Source organism: Oreochromis niloticus, linkage group LG18, assembly GCF_001858045.2.
Source record: "Oreochromis niloticus isolate F11D_XX linkage group LG18, O_niloticus_UMD_NMBU, whole genome shotgun sequence".
Taxonomy (NCBI): Eukaryota; Metazoa; Chordata; class Actinopteri; order Cichliformes; family Cichlidae; genus Oreochromis; species Oreochromis niloticus.
The window spans coordinates 23,833,659-23,858,047 of NC_031982.2; the positions used below are offsets into that span (position 1 = coordinate 23,833,659).

Sequence of the window (24,389 nt, forward strand, 5' to 3'; positions counted from 1 at the left end):
CCCCCCTTCATGTCTACCTCTTCTCCTCCAACCCTTTCCTTCAGGTCTGCCAAATGGGGGTGTTCATGTTTACAGCTGCCTCCTCCATCAGGGAACCATTGTTTCATGGCAGCCTTTTGTGATGAAGGTTTCTGTCTTCCTGCTATTATTTCTCCCCACTTGAATCCCTGTATTTTTTGTTTGTTTGTTTTTTGTCCCCCTTGTTTGCATCTAAGCTGTCTATCTTCATGTTACTTCGGTCTCTGTCACTCTGTTTTTGTCATTCTCTGTTTATATTCTTCTGCTTGTTTGACCCCATTATTTGTGCCACTACCTCCTGCTTTCTTTTAATACACATAATAACAATTCTTTGATATAATAATGTTAAGTCTGTGTGCTAACAGCAATAGACAGCAGCAGACGAAAAAGTATTCTGGCTTTTAACAATCCTCCCTGTTTATCCAGGCTTGGACTGGCACTAGATGTATACCGACATGTGACCCCCTTGTGGCTGGATCAGAGAAGTATGTAAGTGTGGCAATGGTGATGTATGAGGCTGACAGATGAGGACAGGCAGGAGTCTCTGTGGACTGTGATGTTTGCAGATGATATTGTGATCTGTAGTGAGAGCAGCGAGCCGGTGGAAGAGAGCCTGGAGAGATGAAGGTATGCTCTGGAGAGAAGTGGAAGTGTGTAGAAGCACAACAGAATACATGTGTTTGAATGGTGAACGTCTAAGGAGTAGAGAGTGCAGGTAGATGAGTTTAAATAACTTGGGTCAGCTATCTAAAGCAAAGGACAGTGCACGAGAGAGAGGAAAAAAAGGTGCAGGCAGGGTGAAGTGGGTGGAGAGGAGTGTCAGGGGTGATTTGTTACAGAAGGAAACCAAGCAAGAGTGAAAGGGAAGATTTACAAGATGGTAGTGAGATCCGCTGTAATGTATGGTTTGGAGATGATGGCACGGACAAAAAGACATGGTGCTGACGTGGAAGTGGCAGAGTTGAAGATCTCATGATTTTAATTGAGATTGACCAGGATGGAAGTTTAAAAATGAGTATATAAGAGGGGCAGCTAAAAGAGACCAAGTTAGAGAGGTGAGGCTGTTATGGCTTGGACATGTGCAGACGAGGGATAGTGAATATATTAGACAAAGCATGTTGGAGAAGGAGCTGCCAGGGAGGAGGACAAAGGAAAGACCACAGAGAAGATTCATGGATCTAGTGAAGGAGGACATGCAGATGGTTGATGTGACAAAATAGGATGCTACTATGTCATGTAAAGATTATGACCGTGGAAAAGGTCTGCTGCAGAACATGAATTACAGGTGTAAAGAATCGACTGATAAGATCCAAATAAACTTTAATTGGAGGGAAATAATAAAGAAGGTAGCTAATTCCTGCCAAAAACAAAACATTCCAGCAGTCAGTGTATTCACATTATGCAGCTGTGTAAAAAAAGTGCCATGCAGCAGTCTTGAGTCACACCTCACTTTTTTACATGCACTGATTTATTGAAACATGCACAAATACAATGAAATAGAGTTGTCAAAAAAATTAACACTCCCATGAATCCATACTAAACATTAAAATTGAATTAAGATGCTGTTGCAAATGAGTATCGTAATCAGTAGTTAAGTAGTTTCATATCATTTTAGGAGGAATTTCAAAGGTCAGTAAAGCTCCTGTTTCAGCAATATAAAGTATGAACTAAATAAAATGTTAACTTGGTCTGTGCACAAGGTAATGTTAGCTGTTTATTAGCAATCACCTACATTAGCCATCCATCATCATCATAGCACCTAGCTCACTGAGGGTCATGGATGGAATATTGAGCTGTGGCATAGCGGATTGTGGACACATGGAGAACCAGGGGAACTAATCCGAGTTCAGTAAATAAAGATTTAAATGTGGAGTAGAGCAGAAGAATCAGATGGTTTCAAGCCTGAAAAGCAGAGCTGAGAATGTAAAAAGCTGCAAAAATGAGGCAGGGGAGTGTGAATGGTGGATGAGAGGGAAGCTGCAGGCAGATGTGGAAAAGGTGATAAACTTTAACCTTTCTACAATAATTTATTAAAATGTATTTTTTGTTTTGTTGTAGCCAGCTGTGCGGTCAGTTTTAAAATGCAGGCAGTGATCGGTTCAAATATTTCACAGTGAGCGCTCTGTTATTTATATCTCCTTATTTTATCATAACTAATACCACACTATCCAAAGTTCATTTTTAATTTTTCTCTAGGGCTCTTTTTCTACAATAATCAAATGATTTAGATGTATTGATGAATTGTGCTGTTGTAACCTTTGCTTATTAGTCGGTAATAAAATATATTTTACCTTTGGGATCTGTAATGAAAAAATGATGATGTGCAAAATGAGCTTAACTTAATTTTAAAGTACTTATTTTGTTAAATCTAATTTACAATTGGGAAAATTAGTTGAAAATAACAAGTTACCGTTTTCATGCTATGACTTTGTGTCATGTATGGCTGGGGCAGGCAGGAAGTGGACCCAAATGTAGACACTAGTATGAAAAATAAACTTTATTTTATTTTATTTTATTTTCAGCTTTATTTTTTGCTGGTGGAACATCCTTCATAACATAAACTCATAACATATGTTATGTATTTACTAAAAGCAATATATTGTTTATTGGTACTACTTTCTGTTATAAGCAAGAGAACACCAAGTGTGGTGTATGTGCGCATTGATATGCCTGTGCCCTTCCACAACATGTTTAATAAAGTAAGTTACTTTCAACAAAAAGGTTATAAGAGAGAACATAACAATAGATATAGATACAGATATATCACTTCATAAGTATATTTCTTGTGTAATTTGGAGTACCTCATCCTTTTTTCTCCCTGTTTCTGTTCTTAAGATCGGGTTCTTGACAGCCACCTTTCCACTGAGATCAGGTTTCAGCGAACAGTCGATGGATCTGCTGAAGGGCTGGATGGATCTCTCAGGTATTTAGTATGCAGGTATGTCCACAATGGTAAACCGACTGGTACTTAAATAGCCTCTTTCTACTCAGTTGAGCACTCAAAGTGTGTTCTTGTAGAAGTCTCATTTACTCGGTCCCATAATCATCAGTTTTATATGTGCCTAAGCACGTTCTAATATTCACTATATTCTAATACTCCAATGGATGCATCGGGGGGTACTCCAGGGGCAGTAACTCACCCAAGGATACTTGGACTGGAGAAGTCAGAGACTGATTGACTTGGTAGTCGGCCTGCCACAGCTGCAATTTAGGACCAAAAGGATCGATGCAACTTCAAGTTTAAGTTTCAATAATTTGGATCTCTCATTTGGAAAAATATTTTTCCCATACCCAGAAAACAACTCAGATTTCTTAATATGCATGTAACCTATAACTGCAGCTCAGTTTATATATCACAGTCTGAGTGTAGACTGTACTTAATAACAGGTGGCAATCTTTCACACATTCTCCAGGTGTGTTATTTTTATTTTTCCAGTCAGACGTGTTTGTAATGCAACCTAGGGGTTCAACACAAAAAAACGCATTCTTGCCAGCATGCGAAAAAATGAGGATAAACCATTTCTTCCAAGCTCCAGGAACTCTGGAACAGACTGTGAAAGGTATCTTTTATTTATGGACAGTGTTGGTGTGATACATAAATAATTTCTTCGACAGGGTGTTGGGGTGCTCGTGGTGCCAATCCCAGACGGGGCTGATTTGCAATTTAGGTGTGGCACTGAAGGCCAGAAGTGCTGGATCTGGCTCTGAAGAAAACAGTAAAAGACAAGTGCTGTGATCATGTTTGACACTGAAAAAGATTGCAATCTGTAGCAAAGATTGTATCGAAATGAGGGGGACATCAGATTGATTTAAGCAAAATTTTCTGTAAGGTTTCTTTTAATCTCTGCAACTTGACACTGCTCTGCTTAAATCTATCTATGCTTTTTAAGCAAATAAGAAATATTTTGTGATTATTTCCCCTCAGTTAGACAACTATTATAGCACAAGTGTCCAACAACACAAGGACAGATTCAGATGAAACCGGTAACTGATATCAAAACATTTTGAACAATAATATTAATCCCATCTTCTACAAAATAGTTAAAGAGTAAAAGGACGTCCACATTTAAGAACAGAATAAATCGGTATTTCAAGAATTCTTCAGCAGGGGCAGCTTAACTTCCTCTTTGTTCTGTCTATTGATTCTAGCGTACTCTGGCTCTCTGTGCCAAGCCAGCAAACCACCCACCAGCTGTCCTTGCAATGTCAGGAATGTGAATAGCAGTTTGATAAAGCCACATATGGCATGCTGCTCCAACCTCTCCATAAGTGCCATTCCTGATGTGGTGTCACATAAATGAAGTCGATAAACATTGATCAGGATGGAGGGGGTGGAAAGTCCTATAGATGCTGGTGAGTCAGTGTACACATAAGCGCACAGGTGATGCAGGTTTGCAAGTATGCTTCTTTAAGGCTGTCACATAAGGTGTTAAACCTCTTTATGCTGGCTCAAAAAGTAAATATCTAAAAGTGCTAAATTACCCTGCTCAATTCTGGCACCAAAACAACATTACTGCCATTTATCTGTTTAATAAATGCTCTTATTTTTTATTTAAAACACCTGACTTGTGCTCTGCTAATATGTGGATACAGTAGCTGTATTAAAACAGCAGATATCTCCTTGCAGAGGTTTTCTGCACCTCCATGGTCTTTTTATTATTGATTTTCTCAGGTTGAGCGAGGTTTTAAGGCTGTAAGGCATCCTCATGGTAGCATTTAGACAAACCCAATTTGGCAGTAAAATCATTTTAAACAGGACTGTTGTAATGAATAGATTTACTTGAAAGAACCAAGAATGTCCACTCACTGGTTCCTCTAAAGAGTCCAAAATGAAATTTTTATGCTACTGAACTACAGAAGGAATTATTTTAAGACAGTTATGAGAGATGTGTTTTCCCTTATTTACTAGCCTCACTAACTGATGGTTAAATCTGACTACTTGACATATAATATTACTGTACTTAAGTTCAAATCAAAAGTTTATCCTAAAGAAGTTTAAGTAATACGTTTATTAAGGTAATGTACAAAAAATGCCTTTAATTTGATGTGTGTAAAGAAAAGTCGAGTGTTTTCAAATGGGAGCTAGCATTTGAAAAACAAACAAATAAAACTATGAACAAAGCAATTGTAAGTAAGTCAGTAAACGTAACTCAATAAATAAAACGATAAGTAAGTAAGTGAATAAATAAAACAACTTTCACCGCAATGGATAAGGCTGCTTTAGTGCCGCATGAATGAGACAATCTTTATGGAAACTGCAACTCTCCATATGGTGTCATCCTCTCATCCTTTCTTTTGTTACAGCGACAGCTGAACCAGCAGTTGAAGCTTGCTAAGCGGCAGGGTCAAGGACGAGTTCATGTTGCAAACAGAATGGAGTTTATCAATATTCAAATATTTAGACAAATTTGATAGGTATATGGATAACAAAATGCAGATCATTAATATGATCTGTAACTCTGATTGACAGAAAAGTGGAGATTTCTGTCGTGGATCAGCACCAGTTTGAGCTCTGTTGCTGGGTATTTTAGAGCTGAATATGGATATTGGTTTGCTCAGTGCTCCAGTCATGTTGCTGAGCCTCTTCTTTCCTCGATATTGAATACCCCTTGTCTTACGTTATGTAACCTTCTGTTGGTGCCACCAGTGCTGACAGTGGCAGAACACAAGGACTGCACATGTCTAAAAATGTCCTCCTAATACCCCCTCCTGAGTCTTAGATGTGAAAGGAAAAAGGACAAGGCGTTGCTGTGACATAAAACAGTAGGGAACAGAGCTAGTGAAGGAAAGAAAAAACCCTTTCTTTGTCTGTGTGGTCTAAATTCTGGTGACCGAAAAAATCATCATGCTTTACAAAATCATCCCAGTTATTCAACTTCCACTGTTGCCACCAATAAGTTAGTAAAAATTCTTGAGTAAAAATATCTACTTTCCACCTTTATTTTTGTTCTCTCCAAAGACAGATAAGGTAGTGAGAAAAACATATTGATATTCCCATTAAAATATGTAAGCAGACTGTTTCCTTGTGAATCTCAATGCAAGAGCGTTGGAGCAGCTTTTGAGTCGGAGCAATGCTCCCTATCCAGTCATTCATCAGTATTTAAGGGCAAGAGACTTGGATTTAACCTTAAAACTTTTTAGTGGTAATAGCTAAATACAGCCCAAAGCTAAGAGAAAGGGTCATAAAGCACTAGTTTTATTGCACTAACATGTCATAAAGGTAATTTTCTTTTCTACACACACACATGCTGGATCACACTGCTCTAAAAACTTCTTTTCCTTGAACTATAACCACAGCCTCAAGTGGACCACTTCACATTCTGCAAAGCCAGTTCGGAGACAGGAACCTTGAAGCAAAGGATTAAATCACTGAAGGCGATATAATGCTGGACAGATGAAGTTGCTGCTGTATTTAGGATAACAGTGTAGTTATTTGCCAATTTACTCACACATCCTAAAGAGCTGAGCATAATCCCCTTACTGCTGAGACACATATGAAGCTTTCTGTTCTCACATGGTGAATATAACAATGGAGCCAACTTTACCATTAAATGTATTAGTCATTCCGGATGAAAAATGGATAGTCATTTCTAGCTAATTATAATAGCACCTTTTACCAAATAGATTTTATTAGCTAGTGCTGTTTCCGGCTCACTTCTTTCTGCTTTAGATCGGGTCATTTAAAAAAAAGGATGAAAGTTTCCATTAATCTGATGCCTGCAATATAATGTGAAATAACTGAAGCTAAAGCTGTATGTCCCGGGAAAAAGTCTGCATCATCATCTAATGATTTCAGACTTTTAAATAAAAAAGCTGTTGTTTTTTAAGATAAAACAAGTATAATAAATCACAAGCCTAATTATAGCTGAGCAGCTTAGCTTACGCACTTGCTTGCTACATAGGATACCTGAATAAACAAGACAGAAAATGTAGCTTTTACGTTTTTTTGTCTGTCCACCTGTATGTTTCTTTTTTATTATTATTACAGCTCTTTTAGTGAAAGCTGTGATAAAAGTGTGTGAACCTTCATGAATCCATCACAGAACTGCAAGTAGTCTATAAACTACAAGTCTGACAAAATTTGGGGCAGAAATCTGGCACCTACAGAAATTAGACAAACACTCCACAGTATATGCACTACTTTGAATAGAGACTTTCAAAATATGAAATGTTCCTTGGCTTTAAAAGCAGCTCAGTTATTGCTGTTGCTGGTAAATAGGTAACTTGCAATCCTTATTGTGCATAATGTTCAGTTAGAACCTCTCAGTCAGATGACGGTATTTCAAAGTTAGACGTAGTTTTTGGATCTCATTACGACTGTGGTCTGATTAGTTAGTTTTAAGTCTGATTCAACACAACATGATGCTCACATCATGTATTATGCTCCCGTGGAATCTGATATAGGCTATAGCTGTGTGTGCTTTTAGGGCGGAGTGGTAAGCGTGTAGCATCCCCTTGTTTCCTCTGACTTGTGTTGTCAAGATAAAAATGCTCAGCTCAGTGTTTCATGACTCGTCTCCATTAACCAGTGGGTGATGTCACATTGGCTATTGTCATTATTAATATACAGAGGATGGGACAACTATAGTAAAAAAATAATTTCCCTTCTGCAATTTCCATCTGCAGTAGCTTGGCAGCATAGCGCCGTTGGAGCAGAACAGGGCCCAGTCCTTCCATATGCGTATGGAAGGACTGGGCCCTGGGCCTCGTAATTGAACGTAAAATTCAACCCTTTTAATCAGCTTCAGATATTATGTCTGCTTCATTCATCAACAGGCCTCAGCTGGTCATGAAAATGATTGTCAGTCAGTTGTTAGCCAGCTGTTAGTTATCAATTAATTTTGAAATTGGGGAAATATGAAAGTATGAAAATGGCTGTAATTCCCAAACACTTAATATTTTTTTTGTAAAACCCCTTTAAAGCTACATGTCATGCACAATATAGATCTAACTGTACCTGGAAATAATACGCAGGGAGAGCAAGAGCGCTCAGCTGTTTGCATTAATAACACTGCCAGCAAATACACTTGCTTATATTGTCTGCTGAGCACATTGTCCACATGTGTTTTTGTACTTCATGTCTTTAAGGTTGAGTCTTAATTCTCAGCATTTCATGTTTTGGTTGAGGATTTGGTTCAAATTTCTGAGCAAAGGTAAACAAATAATATAATATTGAGATCCAAACAAGGAGTCATAAGAGTGTGGTGGTGATGATGGACTGAAGCCTGTGCAGACAATTAGTCATCACAGTCTCTAGGATCCTGGAGATTGTTCTTTCTTTGCTGATCCATCAGGATGACACCTTATGGGTCAGCTGATACCCTTCTGTGCAGCTGATGATGTGGCTTGGCGCTGAGATCAGCTGATCTCAGTGGGCTTGGCACTGAGTCGCAGGCCCACGTCGGGTTTTGAGACAGATTTTCACACAGATCCCAAATGTAAGCTGCATTCAAGTCCTAGTTGAAAACTGGGACATCTGACCTTCCACTGTATTCATTTTGTAAGTAAACAGAATAGCTCATCACACCTCAACTAGAAAACATAGATTTAGCCTTTTTAATACAGTCGGGTGTAGACCAAACCTGATGCTGCTGACTCATTTTCTAAATAACTGATAAGTGCACATTTTCTGTTAGTGATTTCTGCATCAGAAATTCTAAGCACAAGATTTTGTTTTTTCTCTTAAAAAACTTTAAACCTTGCTAAATAAAATACATTCATACCTTTCTAGTGATTACCTACAGCGAATTAGCCTTTTTCAAATACCCCGTGTTGGTTCTCAAAGGACACTTTATAAGAAAGAGTCTGTCAAAAAAGGCATTTGCAACTCTTATCATAGATAGTAATTTAATGAGAGGCACTTATAATAGACTCTAGCACAATTAGATGTTTCATGACAACCTTTGGGAGTACAATTAATCTCTCAAATGAAATTGGTCTCAGTGCTCAATATGTCACCCAGTGGGATGCATCTTAATTTCTATTCATTGACCCTGCATGAATTAAAGCTCATTTCCTCAACGTGTAGCTTTGTGGTGGCTGCCACAGCAGGACGCAGGCTTTCAGTCGCACTAGCTCAGAAAAACGTCCCCTCTTCCCATTTGATTCAAGGATTAGATCTGATTACAGACTTGAGCTGAACAACCTCTGTGACAGCGGAGCAATCTCCTTTTCTTTGAATCTTCTTGTTAAATTTACATAAAATTGATGGGATTTTGTCTTGAGTTTCTTTTCATTCTCCCATGTTTCATGAGCACGACAAGAGCGTGTCACAGCACAGTAAAATAACCAGCCATGGACAAAGAACCAGGGAGTTACACGTTCACTGATATTATTATCAGCAACTGCTGTTGAGTTTAAAATCCTTTATGATGACATTCATCTATTGTCATTGGTTTGCACCTATCTAGAAACAATAAACCGGTAACTCTACATATGTTGTTTCAAATGTTACCGACTAATAATGTTACCATTGTTCAACAACAACACAAAGACATGTTTCGCTTTTTCGCTTTGGTGGAAGTGTATTGTGTAAGTGGGAATGTAAACATAGTTTTGACAGCAGTTCTCAAACCATGAAGAGAACCATGTGCCACACAAGCAAAGAAATAATACAACCAAAACTCCTTACGCACTCATAGTCCACATCTACTATATGACAGGTCGCCAGCAATAGAAAACAAGTAATACATCTTTTTTGTTTTGCGTAGTCATGAAAATATCTGTTTTATACAAAATTAAATACAGTTACAGTATGTTACACCTTTTTTTCCCCATACAGGTGAGTTCAAGCATGACTACAAAGCCTCTTTAAAAAAACAAACCAAAAAAACATACTAGATTGGTACTTTTAGGGAATTGAAAACGCATGTGCAGCTTTTGGCGAAACAACAGACGCCCTTCCGTAAAGCAAAATCACCAGGGTCACCAAAGCACACGAAGGAGAAAGTGAGGGAAAAAGGCCAGAGTGAAGGAAAAGAGGAAAGGAGAGAAGATGGTAGCAAGTAAGGAAGGAGGCAGTGAGGCAACATGATTTTAGTCCCGTCCACACTATTATATATGTATATATATATACTTTTTTTTTTTAACTTCAGATGATACTTAGAAATCATGTGTCTAGTTTTATACAGTTTGCTCTCAGGATGTGGGTGTCTTTATCTGAGTGGAGTATCCAGTCTGCCTTTATTGAAGTACAAGCCAATGACAAGATCACAAAGCAAAGGCTCCGACCGTTTCCTCTGGGAAGTTATAAGACAGCAGTGATTTCACCAGACCTTTCATAAATCCTTCTATCATTCAGTATAACACATCAGTGCACAGCCATTTGCACTAATAACACTGCCATCCACCACTGTGGCCTCGGATATACAAAAAAGAGTTGCTTATATTGTCTGCTGAGTGCATTGTCCACACATTCTTTGTTCTTCATGTCTTTAAGGTTGAGTGTTCATTCTCAGCATTTCGGGTTTTGGTTGAGGATTTGGTTCAGGTCCCTCAGCAAAGGGAAACGAATAATAGCGGGAACACTACAAGGGTAAGAGTGCGCTGGTGGCCTATGGGGCGATGATGGAGCGAGGCCTGTCCAGACAATTGGTCATCGCAGTCTCCTGGACCCTGGCAGCGAGCTCTCTCGCACAGGATGCCCGTGAAGCCGGGGGAGCAATGGCAGCGTTGATGGTGGTGGCACGTGCCGCCGTTCTGACAGCGCAGCATCGCGTTGTCACACACCCGAGCTGCGGAGACAAAGCAGAAAGGGCAGGGGAGACAGGAAAGCGTGATTAATAGATCACTCAGTGATAGGGCGGCAGAGAACATCAACAGGCAGGTTCACAGGGCACAAGCTGCCTCTTCCTGTCCTGTCTGTACTGCTCTGTGTCCTTAGAGCACAGCTGACACATTAGAGAGGGTAAAGCCAAGGACTTCAGAAAGTGTGCAAAAAAAGGAAGAGGACACCGACAGCAAGGGTACATATTAAAAGAATATAATGCTGCCAACAGCCTCTGAAAATACATAACAAAGGAACACAGACATTGTATGGATTCATGGATATTTTTAGTAGCGCCAAAGGGACTTTATAGCAAATAATTCTGGCAAAACAAAAGAGCAAGCAAACCATGGCACTGATGAGTTGAATTTAATTATTTGAGAATCAAAGGATGCCAGAGTATTGTGAAACAGCCCCTCTGTGCTGAGGTGAAGAGAACAGAAAGAGGAGAAGACACAGGATGGATACCTGGCTCCATCACATCACCACAACCTTTCATATGCAAATGAGCATTTCCAGGTATTTCACCAGTAGCTGTTATTTTCTTCTCTGTGGTTAACCTTACAGCAAACAATACAACACTGTCAGAAGAAGGATGTAATATCCGTGGCTGCAGTTTTACCGGCTAACAAACATTTCTTTGTTTTGATGTAGACTGATTAGGACTACATAAGTTAATATCCACATTTCCAGACAAAAACTCACAACTCAATTATCCCAGGAAGCCTCTCTGCTTGCAGAGGTGAAATCCTGGAAGAGGTAATATTTGCCAAGAGATTTCAGTGTAATTGGATATCTCTCCTTGCATAAATAGTAATCACATTTTTGGTTTTCAGTAATGTGGCTCATGCATCAGAATAAACTCAACAAATAATCATTGCTCATGCCAAAACCGATTAAGAAGGCATTGGTATTGCATTTAACTTAATAATATTCCCACCCACTGCACATAGACACCACTGCTGTTATGCACTTTAAATGGAAATTCCACCTGTGGACACAGGGTTTTATCTTTAATATAGGATTTTCAATAACTTTGTGATGAAGTGTTGGAAATGATGCTTCTGGTAGATCTGCTTTTCCTGACATGTCTGCATCTTCTTTCAACAGTCTCCAGACACTTTCTGTGTTAGCCTTGTTATGTTTAATGGCCTTTCTGTGCTTTTATTTAAATAACAGCGGCACTAAACGAGCAAATATGGTAGTCAAACTCTTTATTTTAATAGCAGCGGGTCTTGTAAGTTTGTTACTGTATGCAAAAGTTTTTTTTCTTTGTGTAGCTGTTTAAAAGAATGAGTCTGGAAAGGAGAGTTCTAAAAAAGACCCAAATACTGATGGCCGGGTAAGGCAAACAAAGGTGAAATTTAATGAAATTTACTAGAGATGAATAACAAAAAGATGCTGGAGGGTTAAGACATGTAATACCAACAAGCCAATAAAATAAAAAAAACAAAGAAACAACCCACCCCACCAAATAAAACAAAAAGAGAAAGAAATAAGTAAGTGAAAATGGGCAGGAAACACAAAATAACTCACACATACACTAACAGCTGACTAAAAAACATAACAAGTAAAACTAACAGGGTTGGGAAAAGCAATCAAACTGACTGAAATAGAGACAAGGGCAGGGCAAAACAAAGCATGGCACACAAGCTAAGTAACACACGAGACAGGAATATAATTTACATGTAGATATATGTAAATGCCATAAACAAACTAAACTAATTAATAATAAAATGGGCCTATGGCAAATCCAGTCTCTGTACACGGCTTGAATATTGTTGGACTTTCAGATTACAACAATTTCATGACTAAATAGGTTGTCAATCAAATGTCAATGCATTAATCGTTCCTTTCTGTTGTATGAAACAGACTGACTGGACCACCACGTGGGAACAGTGTTGTAGTTGTTGCTCTCAAAGAAGGGACAAATATGACTGGGGAGATATTTTAACCAGGTGTGGTGGGAATGGACTCATGAATTATGGGTCCAGAGTGGGCGCAAACATTAATGGCCCTCTGGCAATTCCCCAATCAGTGATTTCTAGTCAGTTAAAAAAAATAAAATAAAAAACTCTAACAGCTAATGCAAACACCTGCTCAGTGTGTTTTGCAAAACACTTCAAGTCTCAGTAGTTTAGTCAACACATTAACATTGTTGCCTGTGGCCGAAGGATAATCTGTGTATCCTCCAGCAGACCCTCAGGACCATTACCTCTCTAAAAGCATCTGTAAACCAATTAGCTTGCTTATGCAGAGGCTTAAGACTTTTCTGTCTTTGTTGTGCTGTCATGACAAAAGATGCTTTACGCTATAAATTAATTTTTTTTTTTTTGTTATCTAAAGTGAAATGAAAAGTTTCTCAGTTGGTTGTAATATAGTAACAAAGGATAGCAAACCAAGCATTGTAGAATACAATGTCTACAGAGTAAACTACTTGGATGGAATACATTTCACATAACAATGTGCAGAGTGGACATGAGAAGAAGAGCAGATTGGCTTACATCCACCCCAGCCCTCAACCCAGAGTGCTTCCTAGGTTTAAAATTGGGATGTGGAACTTTTGTTAAATTACTTATGTTTGTTTTTTAAGAATAAATCCTATTAATTCAGCCTTAACAGCTGGTATTTAATGCCCCTTCTAAAACATAAGAATGAGCTTGTTGGTGGTAATAATTCTGTAAAATAGCAGGTGTTGTTGAGCTACCTACAGTTTTCTCAGCTCTTCTGCTATCGCTGAAGTGACTAATACTGGGTCAGCTTTTATCTTGAAGTCTTCGTATATACCCAATATTTTTAAAACTATTGGGCAAACATTAGAGTAAATCTGTTACTCAGTTCTCCCCTGTGGTGATAATAGTTGTCAAGTTATATCAAGAAATATTCTATAAAGACAATAAATGCACCCAGTCTATCCAGGCCTGCAATCTGGAGCAGCAAGAGCATATAATCTGAAATAATTCCTGACATGAATATACGTATTTATTCAAGACCTGCTATTAGATGTGGTTTACTAACACTAGGTATCACACCATCTTCCATGAGAGAAAAGTGTCTTTTGAATTGGAAGGCGTGAATGAGAAATTCATTATTATGGGTAGTTTAAATTTCCTGAGCTAGATTGTTACTGTAGTTTACTTTTTTAAGTGACACATTAAATAAGTGCACTGGCAGTGAAAGTTAAACTGTCCTCCTGCTTCAAACCCATCCAGTGGCACAAATGCATCTCTTAGTCAATAGGCAATGGAGCGGATGCTGGCAGCACAGTAATAATGTGTGAAATTCGGCAGAGCCAGTCCTCCTTCTATCTTCAATTTACAAAGATGAGCCTTTCCCATGTAAGAATAATGGAATCTGAAAGGACATCATGGGACACTGTGGGGAGTGTCCCTGTAGAGATTCCTCACTGTATGCCACACCAGCTCTTAGCTTAAAATTTGTAGTCTTTAGTCTGGCTCGGAGGAACTAATGAAAACATTAAAGGGCTATTTTTCAGCCTTTGTAAAGCTCCCTCCAGAGGACATTAAAAATCTTTTTTTCTTTTTCCCCCCCCTTTTTTTTCATGCAGTGGGCCTACAAATTTACCCTGTCTGACATCACTCACTCTTGGGCTTGTGCAGCAAGTGAAGACACAGCAATTCCAGTCCTACCCAAGGACCGGCGTACTCTGCGGGAGACATATGTGCACCTCACACCTCTGTCAGATGTGTGACATTTTAGCAGTATAACTGTTATGACAGAGCCACTCTGGGGTTTTGGTGCTGCACGAAGCAACATGGAGAAAATTTACCAAAGCAACAGCACAGAAGTGACAGGAAGGACAAACACCTGAATTATGTTTTCCATTGCTGTTTGTGGAATTGCAATTATGACACAATTTAAAGCAATTAAATGTAAATCTGTCTTGCATTGTACTACAACTGGATTAGACTATTGTGGATACATTGAATCTATTGTGGTTGCGACACTTTGGACTTAGTCATCCTTCTTTTCTGCTTTTTAAGAGGAGATTGTAGTCTGTTTGTCCAAAAGCACACTCAGACAGTTCTGTTATCCTCTCATCTCTGTGAACTCTCGATGTCCTCAGATACTCTGCAGCTGAAGTGTCTGAGATATACAGAAAATCACAGCACGATAAGTTAAAAGACACAAATCGATAAGCTGGATCATACTGTAGCTAGTGTCACTCTTTTAATGAAAGATCTAGATATGTCATGTAGTGGAGGTGTATTCTATTGAACATCCAATCTTCTTACATACATCTGTCCATATCAGCCAATCAGATATTACATGAATGAGTTTTGCTCATGATGACTGAAAGTGAGTCATAAAGTTTAAGATCCAATTTTTTAAAAAGACGACCCTGCAGATACAAAATGCCCCTGTATTTAATTAAAATTTAAAATATATTCATTCACAGTTATGCATCTAATATTTTTAAAATGTCTCTATAACTATGGATTCGTACAGGTAATTGACTTTACCTGGAGACAGTTGTCAGATACAGGATCTTCTAATTATCTGCTTGGAGACAGAATACTGTTGTTTCAATTACACTCAGTCAATATCTTTTGCCATGATGTCAGTGAAAGCTGAAACTTTCATTCAGCCATATCCCCAGTTATCATATTAGCATGAAGGCTTCATCATTAGTCAGTGATTCAGCGCTCTGAAGTTCAATATAAACTGTCAGTTGTATAGTAGCACTTGAAGGTGGTGAGGATCTGAAGACAGAAAGTGCATGATTTTCCTTTTACTCGAGTGTTGCAGTTGTTACTGCTTGTCAACTCAAAACTGCAAGATCTGAAAGTCGCATTTAAGAAAATTTTAGTATATGTGCTTAGTTACTCCTGGGCTGACAGTGTGATGAGGACAAGGCTATCACTTTTATGTTGAAATGCTATACTTCAAAACTCCTAACATGCTACCAGTTTAGCTTAGCACACGGGAAACACGGGAGAAACCTCTGCTAATGTAGTTTGTTAGTTGATTTTTTTTAAATGTTTTGCTTTTTATTGGGGTTTGGCAAACAACAGAAGTGCATATTAAGTCAATAATATACCAATTATTATAGTCCAGACTGGTTTGTTGTAAATGCTATTTAAACTTAAGAGCAGTTAAGTCAGTGGCTGTTCAGGTTAAGGTTTTAGTTTAATATATCAGAAATCAACAGAAATTAACAGATCATTTTCCAAATAATTACTCAAAACATTGTCTGCTTCAAACTACTGGTGGAGTAAAATAATCCATTTAAAGATGTCACGTTTGATTTAGAAAATTCTTGATGGAGTTGTTGTTTAATGGCCAATTTAATTTAATTATTTTTTTTGACGTCAGAAAGATTAGATTATTGTTTAATCTCATCCACAGTTTTGCAAATCCAGAAAAAGAAAAAAAAAGAGGGAAACACCCTCCATCTTAATTGTGGAAATCCTCAAAGTCTTCTTTTAATTTTTTTCTCTCCTGATTGTGAGAGCAGTGGTGCAGATGTGACTTAACACACACTACACAGAAAATCTGGGCCTGAGGATTATCTGGAGATAGCTGGAGATCAATCTACATAAACCCCCCCTGGAGCCTATTCTCTCCTTCCTTCTCCTTCTCCTCTTTTTTCTCCATTTTTTTTTCTTCTACTTCATTTTTTTTCTTTCAGAACGTGGCAGAAAGGGTGCACCCCTAGAGAGCATACTGGGTAATTAAAAAAAGGGCATGATCAAAGGGGTTAGGAGGCTGTGGACTCGGTGATCATGAGGCATGTGGTCCATTCCCTGCAGTGTTCTCACAACAAAAGGTTTGCCTTGTAAGGACCAGCGTGTGTTTGTTTGCATGCAGGATGAAAGCATTGGGGCTTTGGGAAGACAACCTACTGCACACAAGAATTTGCATATTCTACATTCCACTTTTGTTTTTTCCAAACGGTCAATCAATAACCAGTCGATATTTTTTTATCTATGGGTAATGTCATGCTGAAGTTACAAAGCCAATAAGCCTACCTTGATTACGATTTGCAACACCAAGAGATGAAGCATTTGCCCGATCTGTGTAAAAATGGGAAAGGTTATGTATTACACTGGCTGTCAAATAAGTCATGCTGTTATTTAGTTAAAGCACAGGGACAGCATGCATAGTTGCTGGTTTTTACAATAATGACCTTTATCAGGCCAAAGATCAGTCCAAATTTCCAGAAGATTTCTGCCATACATTTGGAGTAGTAAATGGCCTAATGTAGAATAGTGTGCATGCAGCTTAAATGAATTTTCCACAGTACAAAGATAGCAATGTGTATGCATGGTAGCTGCTTTTGTTATCCAGTATGTGGAGACACCTTCAGGCATCAACATGCAGAGGGAAGCATGGCTGGAACCACACCTTCATAAGAAAAAAAAGGTTTTCCTTTCTTTAGGGCAAATATCTGTCTGTGCGCTTAGAGCAAATATTCTAGTTTGGAAAGGAAAAATGATTCTGATACACTGGCCAGACACTCGGGACTTCCACCATGTTTTATAAACTCGCCAGTACCAAGATGTATCAATTGTTACCATTGTTTTGCAAGTTTTCACACAATAGCTACCAAATATACATAATATTTCTAACCACCAATCCAATTTATGCATAGCTTAAAGTAATGAATGTGGCAAATCTTAAGATCTGAATTTGTTTTAAACCACAAAGCTTATTCAGACTGGCTTATGGTATAATTAAAACCCAGAAATTTGAACGCTTAATTCAAAGAAGTGTAACTGATTTAGTGCCATATGGAAATTAATGCAAATTGTTTTCCATTTGATATGGCAAAAACACAACAATTTCAAACTATGAAAACCGGCAGCATGAAATATGGAAAAACTGCTGGAATGTGAAGTGGAAAAGGTTTGAAATAAATTAGAGGAATGTTAAAAGGTTAAATTTTATTAGTAGGATAAACTCTAAAGTTTTCAAACACTCTTACGTTTATGTCAGTGATCCTTATTAGAACTACACTGGAGAAACTCAACCTCACGCCATGCATCGTTTCACCCCCTCAATAAATGTAGGGTATTAGGATTCAATTCTACATGAGTGCCCTGGTAGGATGGATTTTTTTTCCCACTGTGGAAAACATGCTGATCAATGGTAATGGCAACGTACAGCACAATTTCTCACACAACATCATCAGTCAAACAAGAGTTAGCCATGACTGAGGGAGGAAAATATTAGTCAGCATGCCAATAAAAAAGCCTGATCAACTTACGCACTGGTCCGTGATTACTGGGAATACCTGTGGAAAGAGCAAGGAAATAATGTATCATTAACGCATCGACTCATTTCTTTTTACTCGTGAGAGAAAATATTGTTGATGGTACTGTTTACTTTGAAAAACCAAAAAACCAAACACCAGCACTTATCACATTGATCTCCAGTGCATTCGCTGATTAGCAGCAGCTACTGTATTGCTCTAAAGAGAACCTGACCACTCCGCCTTCTTCTGATGATAATAACAGGCCTGCCAGCAACAAAATGTCAACCGAATCAAAACTCTATTGAAAAAGTCTTGTCATCAGCAGTTTCATTCATGTTTTCAATAAACAGAGTTTTTCTCTCTCATCTGCTTTTGGCTTATGTTCACAATTTTTCAATATCATCTTTGAACGAATGAATCAACACATCAAACGTCATCTACAAATGCTAGTTGCTGTAATCGTCTCTTATTGTCAGGTTTGCGGAACTTCCTAATATGTAGAAAAGAGAGATAAAAGCCCATTAAACACACTGGGGAAGAAGAACAACAAAAAATTACCTGCAACTGTCGAGACAAAGCCGCAGCCTTAAAACAAAACACACATTTGCAAACTATGACAACCTGACAATCCATGTGTGTTTCGATCTGGCTGTGGATTCACCATCTTTGTGTGATGTTTATCACCAAGCAAATCTGACTCCAGGATTCGTGCAATTTTGGATGCCTTTCACAAGCTTTAACATTTCGTGTCACGTGATTATGTTTCACTGGGGGTTTTAATATTGTTTGCAGCCTATTCATCACTAAATTACCTGTTACAGCGACTGTTGAAAAATACGGAAAATCAGAGATTCCGAGCTCCAATTTGCAAAAAGCACATTTAGGCTGCAATTTCTCACTCATAGTTTTATGTGAGAAATGGAGGGCAAACAATATTGCCCTTTGAGGCCAAAACACATTCTACAGTCTGATCAAACTCTCAGCCCCAACCTGCCTTAACCTCTGAACCTGCTTTGGAACACAAGATGAGTTGACACTCTTTGCAAAGTGGACTGTCAACATAATTCTTGAAGTGATTCTTCTTCTGCTCTGAAGGCAACTTACAGACAACACCCTTCTCCCCCACCACCACCACCTACACACACACACAGAGCTATTTTCTTCAGAAAATCATGGATTTGAATCACTCTCAGTCTTTCTGCTGCTGACAGCTATGGCCCCTAGCAACTCAGTGCACCATTTTGGGCTAAAATTTATTAGATGAAGGGTCACGTATGTCCATATATCTGCATGTACAGTGGTTTTGAATATGTAATAGACCCTGCCCTGTTCCTAGCGGTGAGATAAATGACTTCCGAGATTAAAGAGGAAGACTTGATGACAGATGAAAGCTATTAAATCGTAATTACATTTCGCATGTTCCACATATTTGTGGTAATATAAGGGCTGTATGTTTAATATCCTCATGGGAAAAATGAGCTTCACATAATAGGTAAAGGCATATTATGGGACCCAAGCTTAGAAATAAGAATAATTCAAGACAAAAGTGTGTTCGTTCAACACCTGGGGGACCAATATTGTTACGTCACTACCATGTGCAACATTATTGCATTTTATGCCACTTCCAAACAAGTGCTAATATTGCTTTTGATATGGCTAGACCTTGGTTTCATCAGTTCAGTGCAGATGCGGCCAAGTGTTGGATTTTTTAATAACACCCTGTCAATCTGACAGTGAGCACCACATTGCCAGGAGATTCATAACACAGAGGAGGTGTAGGGGTAAATCCAGCAATATCTCCTTAGAGTTCACAAATGTTCCCACAAACAGACTCCCACACACAATCGAGTGTGGCGCGTGAGCGTGTACGTCATGCGTGTGCGTGCACACAGCTTAGTGTGCATACATGCAAACAGGAGACTGATAAAAAAATTCAAATGAACGAATAATCATCCAGTCCATCAATGAGAAATTGCCCTTAGAAGAGCAATAAACTAGTGTTACTGCACAAATTTACCAACACAGCAGATCAATAGCAATACCATATCTCTGTACAAATCTAATCATAACACGGTGTCTGAGAATTCAAGTGAGACAATCAAACTGAACATCTGAAGAACTTGCTGTCAATCCCAGCAGACGGCTGCTATGAGAGAGTTTCTGACTGGAGGCTGAATCAGAGCGAATGGGGGACCAGAGGGCTAGATCTTCCACCATCTGGCCTTGCCTGGCCGTCTACCACCATATCCCTGCATGGCTGTATTAGATTTATTGAAGCAATGAGCCCCCTGCCTCAGGCATGGGATTTGATAAATGTGACTCAACTCCAGTCCAAGATTATAATGGGGATAATGCAAAAGAGCACCTTCTGCCTCAGAGATACCAAATTCACACTTGTCATGGAGTTGAGGTAGCAATAATAAATTCAATGTTAAAGTGTTACTACTGTAGGAGGACTATTGACACTTATTTAATAGTGAATACTAAATGAATGAAATACAGAAAATAGCTTGCCAGTGATGCAAAGACCCTAAGACTAACAGGTTACAGTGAATTTGTGTCAGTGATCCCATTGCGTTCGCATCCCAGGGCACAAAATACTTCTATTCCGTCAGATGCAGAGATATGGACAAGGTGTCCTTTGGTGTCAGTGCCTTGACTTGCTGGCTGCAGCAATATTAGACACAGAGAGATTAAAGTTCTCTGTTAAAGCTCGCTATAGTACGCCTTACGTTTGTCAGACAGGAGAAAGCTGTCTGTGACCTGCTCAGGAGCATTCCCCTTCCCAACATTAACCCTTCACACTGAAAAATGGAGGCTTACTCAGTATGTTTAAATGTGACACCGATGAATCCTTTACATACACATATATCCACATGTCACATGTTGGGACTGAGTGGCCCATCTGGTTATTGCCTGACAAAACATGAATTTGAACAGGGGTTTCTTTTCTATATTTTTCTATACTTTTTCTATATTGGCTTTGCTAACTACTTGGAAATACTTTAAAATTATTTATAAGTAGCAATTTAATACAATATCCAAATAAGAAAATTATAGGATCTGAAAAAATCATTAGCGAGAACAAATACTAGTGCATCTAGTATTATCAAGAAATAAATACCATGAAAATTTCATTCAAAAGGGTAAATTTTCGTATTTTATATACACATTCAATATATGTTACACATAAAGTGAAATATTTCTGGTTTAATTTTTGTTTCAATTTGAATTATTATGGGTTACAGTTTATGACATTCAGAAATCCATTATTTCAAATTATTAGAATGTTTCATTTTGAGTTTGAGTAAATTACAATTACTGTTTGCAGAGTGCTGTATTAAGGCATATTAATGAAAGATTGATCAGAATGGAAAAGTGTTGTAGGAAAAGGTGCACAGGGACGACTACAGCCTTGAGGATTGTCTAGAACATGTAGGAGTTTCACAAGGAGTGGACTGAAGCTGGTCCGTGGACAGATGTTTTCAGGAAAGGGGCTCGTTGTATTTCCAATATCGAACCACTTCTGAGCAGAGACAATGTCAGAAGCATCTTTCCTGGGATAAGGAGAAAAAGGTCTAAACTCGTCTTTTTAGGTGAAAGTAAATTTCACCTAAAATTAAAGAGTCTGGATGAAGAGTGGAGGGACACAAAATGTTGTTTGAAGTCCAGTGTGAAGTTTCCACACTCTGAAATGATTTGCTGTGCCATGTCACTGGAAATGTGTTTTAATTCCAAAGCAGCAATCTAATAGAATATTTTAGTGAGCTTCATGATTCCATCTGCTGACAAGCTTGATGCTGATTTCCTTTCCCAGCAGTACCGAACATCTACCCACAGCACCAAAGCTACTACCGAATGGTTTGCTGACCTTCAGATTACTGTGCTTGACTAACCAGCCAACTTGCCAGACTTGAACCGTTATTGTCAAGAGACAGATAAGAAACAAATGACCCAAAAATACAGATGAGCCAATGGCCACTTCTAAAGCAACCTGGCCTTCATTAACACCTCAGTAGTGCCAAAAGCTGATCGGCTCCAAACCACACCACACTTTAAAAAGCAATTCTTGGTAATGTACCGTATGTTTAAATGGACATACTTTTTGAAAGCTGGACATCATTTATTCTAATAAATTGAGACAATTGAGTTTTGATTGTTTTTTTGTGAAAACACAAAAAAGCTTGAATTATTTCACTTTACATGAAATGAATATAGAATAAATGAAAGCTCACCCTTTTTATTTATGAAAAAAATCTTTTCATATTTTAATGTTTTTTTGTTTATAACTAAATGTTGTAATTTCTCTTGACAAATGATTTGATTAAACTATGTTGAAAGGCAAAAGAAGGCTGTGCACTCTTGGTGTACCCAGCTATTCACCAGTCAGCTTGTCACAGTGTAAACATGGGTCTTTTAACGAGTTTCACCTCAAATGTCAAAAATACAAGTTATACTACTGATCATTGTCAAATATGATGTGACATGCAAGTCCTCAGTGTGCAGTTTGTTAAATCTACCATGCACTAGAAAACATAGTCAAAATCTAGGCTAAAAACAGCATCTGGCAAAGATGCATTGCAGTGGCAAAGAGCTGAAATCATAAACAGGTGGAATAACCTCTAAAAGAGAATGAAAAAGGATGTTTCATTGTGGCTCCCTTCATTGGTAACAAGCAGCAAGAGTGGAAACAGTGTGCGGCCAGCCACTTGCAGATTAGCTGCATGGCCAGTGCTTGTCCACATAGCATTACAAGCGCTTCTATACTTACATATATTTGCAGTTCCTTTGGGTATAGGGAGGTAAGACCCCACACTCCAAGCTCTTCCATGGTAGTGCTTCTTACAGCGGCTGCAGTCTGGCCCTGTGGTGTTGTGTTCACACTCACAGCCCAGCTTCCCCTTGTCAAACACACAGCTGTTGGCATGCAGGTTACACTTGCACCTGAGACACAAGAATAACAACAAAAGACAGAGACATGAATAGGCATCATTCTGCATCCATTGAATCAATACCTTCTGGAGGGAATATGCATAGCCTGCCCTTGCGGCGGCTATGTTTTTTTGCAGCTTTCAAATTTTTTGAAAGTGGTAAATTAAAATCCTGGTGGGTTATCTGACTTGGATCGTTCCTCCACAAAGCTTCATTATGCTCTCCTTTAAAAAAAAACAAGGCCTCATTTGTTACTGCCCCTGCGGAGAGAACAGCAATGCGAATAAGGTCACTTTTGCTACTCTGAGAGCTAAATGAAAGGCACTCTGTAAGATTCACTAATTGAGCACAAAGCAGGGATCTGATAGAGAGATGATAGAATAAAGAGAAGCTGGGCAGCCAGAGAATACTCCTTTTTTCTTTCTCTTCAAAGTTATTTGGCAAGGGAGCTTTCAGGCAGGAAACCCTACCAGTTGGCAAAGCTGGTTTATTAGACCGAACTGTGGCAGAGCTGACAGATTCTCCTGACAGGAGAAGAGAAAAGGGCGGATGGCTTTCAGGCACTCCAAATCCACCTCCCTTCTGACCACATGGAAGAAGCATGTGCCTATGCTTGCTGAAAAAGAACAAGCTGTTTGCAATTTCAGTCTCCTCTGAGTCTTTCTAAACAACCTGAATGAGCAGAGAGTAAACTACGTGCACTTAGAATATAACCTTTTTTCATTTGTGTTTACTCCGAGGAAAGAGCTCTACCCGAGGCAGAACAAGCTGTTTTTGTCGCCAAATGAGATAATACAGTTTCATATAGTAAGTGTTCCAAATATAATTCCCTTTATTTGATTTCAGTCCCATGAGGGTAAAAGGTTACAGCCAGTGACCTCAGATCTTGTAAGGAGGAGGGCACTGATACAGAAACAGCTGGGATGCAGGCCATTGAGTGAATCTGACACGGTAGACCTCCCCAGAGGTTTGGTCGGCTCATGGTTTCACATCATGCCTATGTTTGTTTTCACAATGTGCTTCCGAGGGAAGATTTCTCTCATTTGAGAGTCAGGATCTGGGTATCTGTTTTCTATAATCACCGCTGAACATGAGACAAAGAAATAGCAGCAACAATCTGAAATACATCTGTTCTAATTGACTTTCTGGCCTTACTGTGACATCTCACTTTAATGATAGATAACTGCGGGAAACAAAGGAAACTAGACCCCGTCTGGTATTGCTGTTAAACAGCATTAGAGAGTCTGAATAAGGTTTAAAGGAGTGGTTCTCAAACTATTTCTGCCATGGCCTACTTCAATCAATACCAACAAAACAAGTTCAAAAGTGTACTTTATATAAAATAATAGTACAATTTAGATAAAAACAGGACATTAAATAACCATCAGCACAATAGTATCAGAACTATTTTAAGATTAGGATTTAGACTTTCCTTTTTCACTTACAGTATATATA

General features: G+C 38.6%; 1 protein-coding gene across 3 annotated transcripts in view; it reads right to left on the reverse strand.

Moving 5' to 3' along the window:
• Positions 1–8,843: 8,843 nt before the first annotated feature.
• LOC100691642 (netrin-G1) overlaps positions 8,844–24,389 on the reverse strand; it is a 66,593-nt gene continuing 51,047 nt past the window's right edge. For 2 of the 3 annotated variants that reach the window (XM_005476629.4, XM_005476628.4), the window contains exons 4-7: positions 22,774–22,946; positions 18,015–18,041; positions 16,777–16,821; positions 8,844–10,751 (exon numbers count right to left, since the gene is read on the reverse strand). In XM_005476629.4, coding sequence (XP_005476686.1) covers positions 10,513–10,751; positions 16,777–16,821; positions 18,015–18,041; positions 22,774–22,946 — 484 coding nt within the window. In that variant the 3' untranslated portion in view covers positions 8,844–10,512. The remainder of the gene's footprint in view (positions 10,752–16,776; positions 16,822–18,014; positions 18,042–22,773; positions 22,947–24,389) is intronic. The other variant, XM_005476630.4, reaches the window with a different exon arrangement.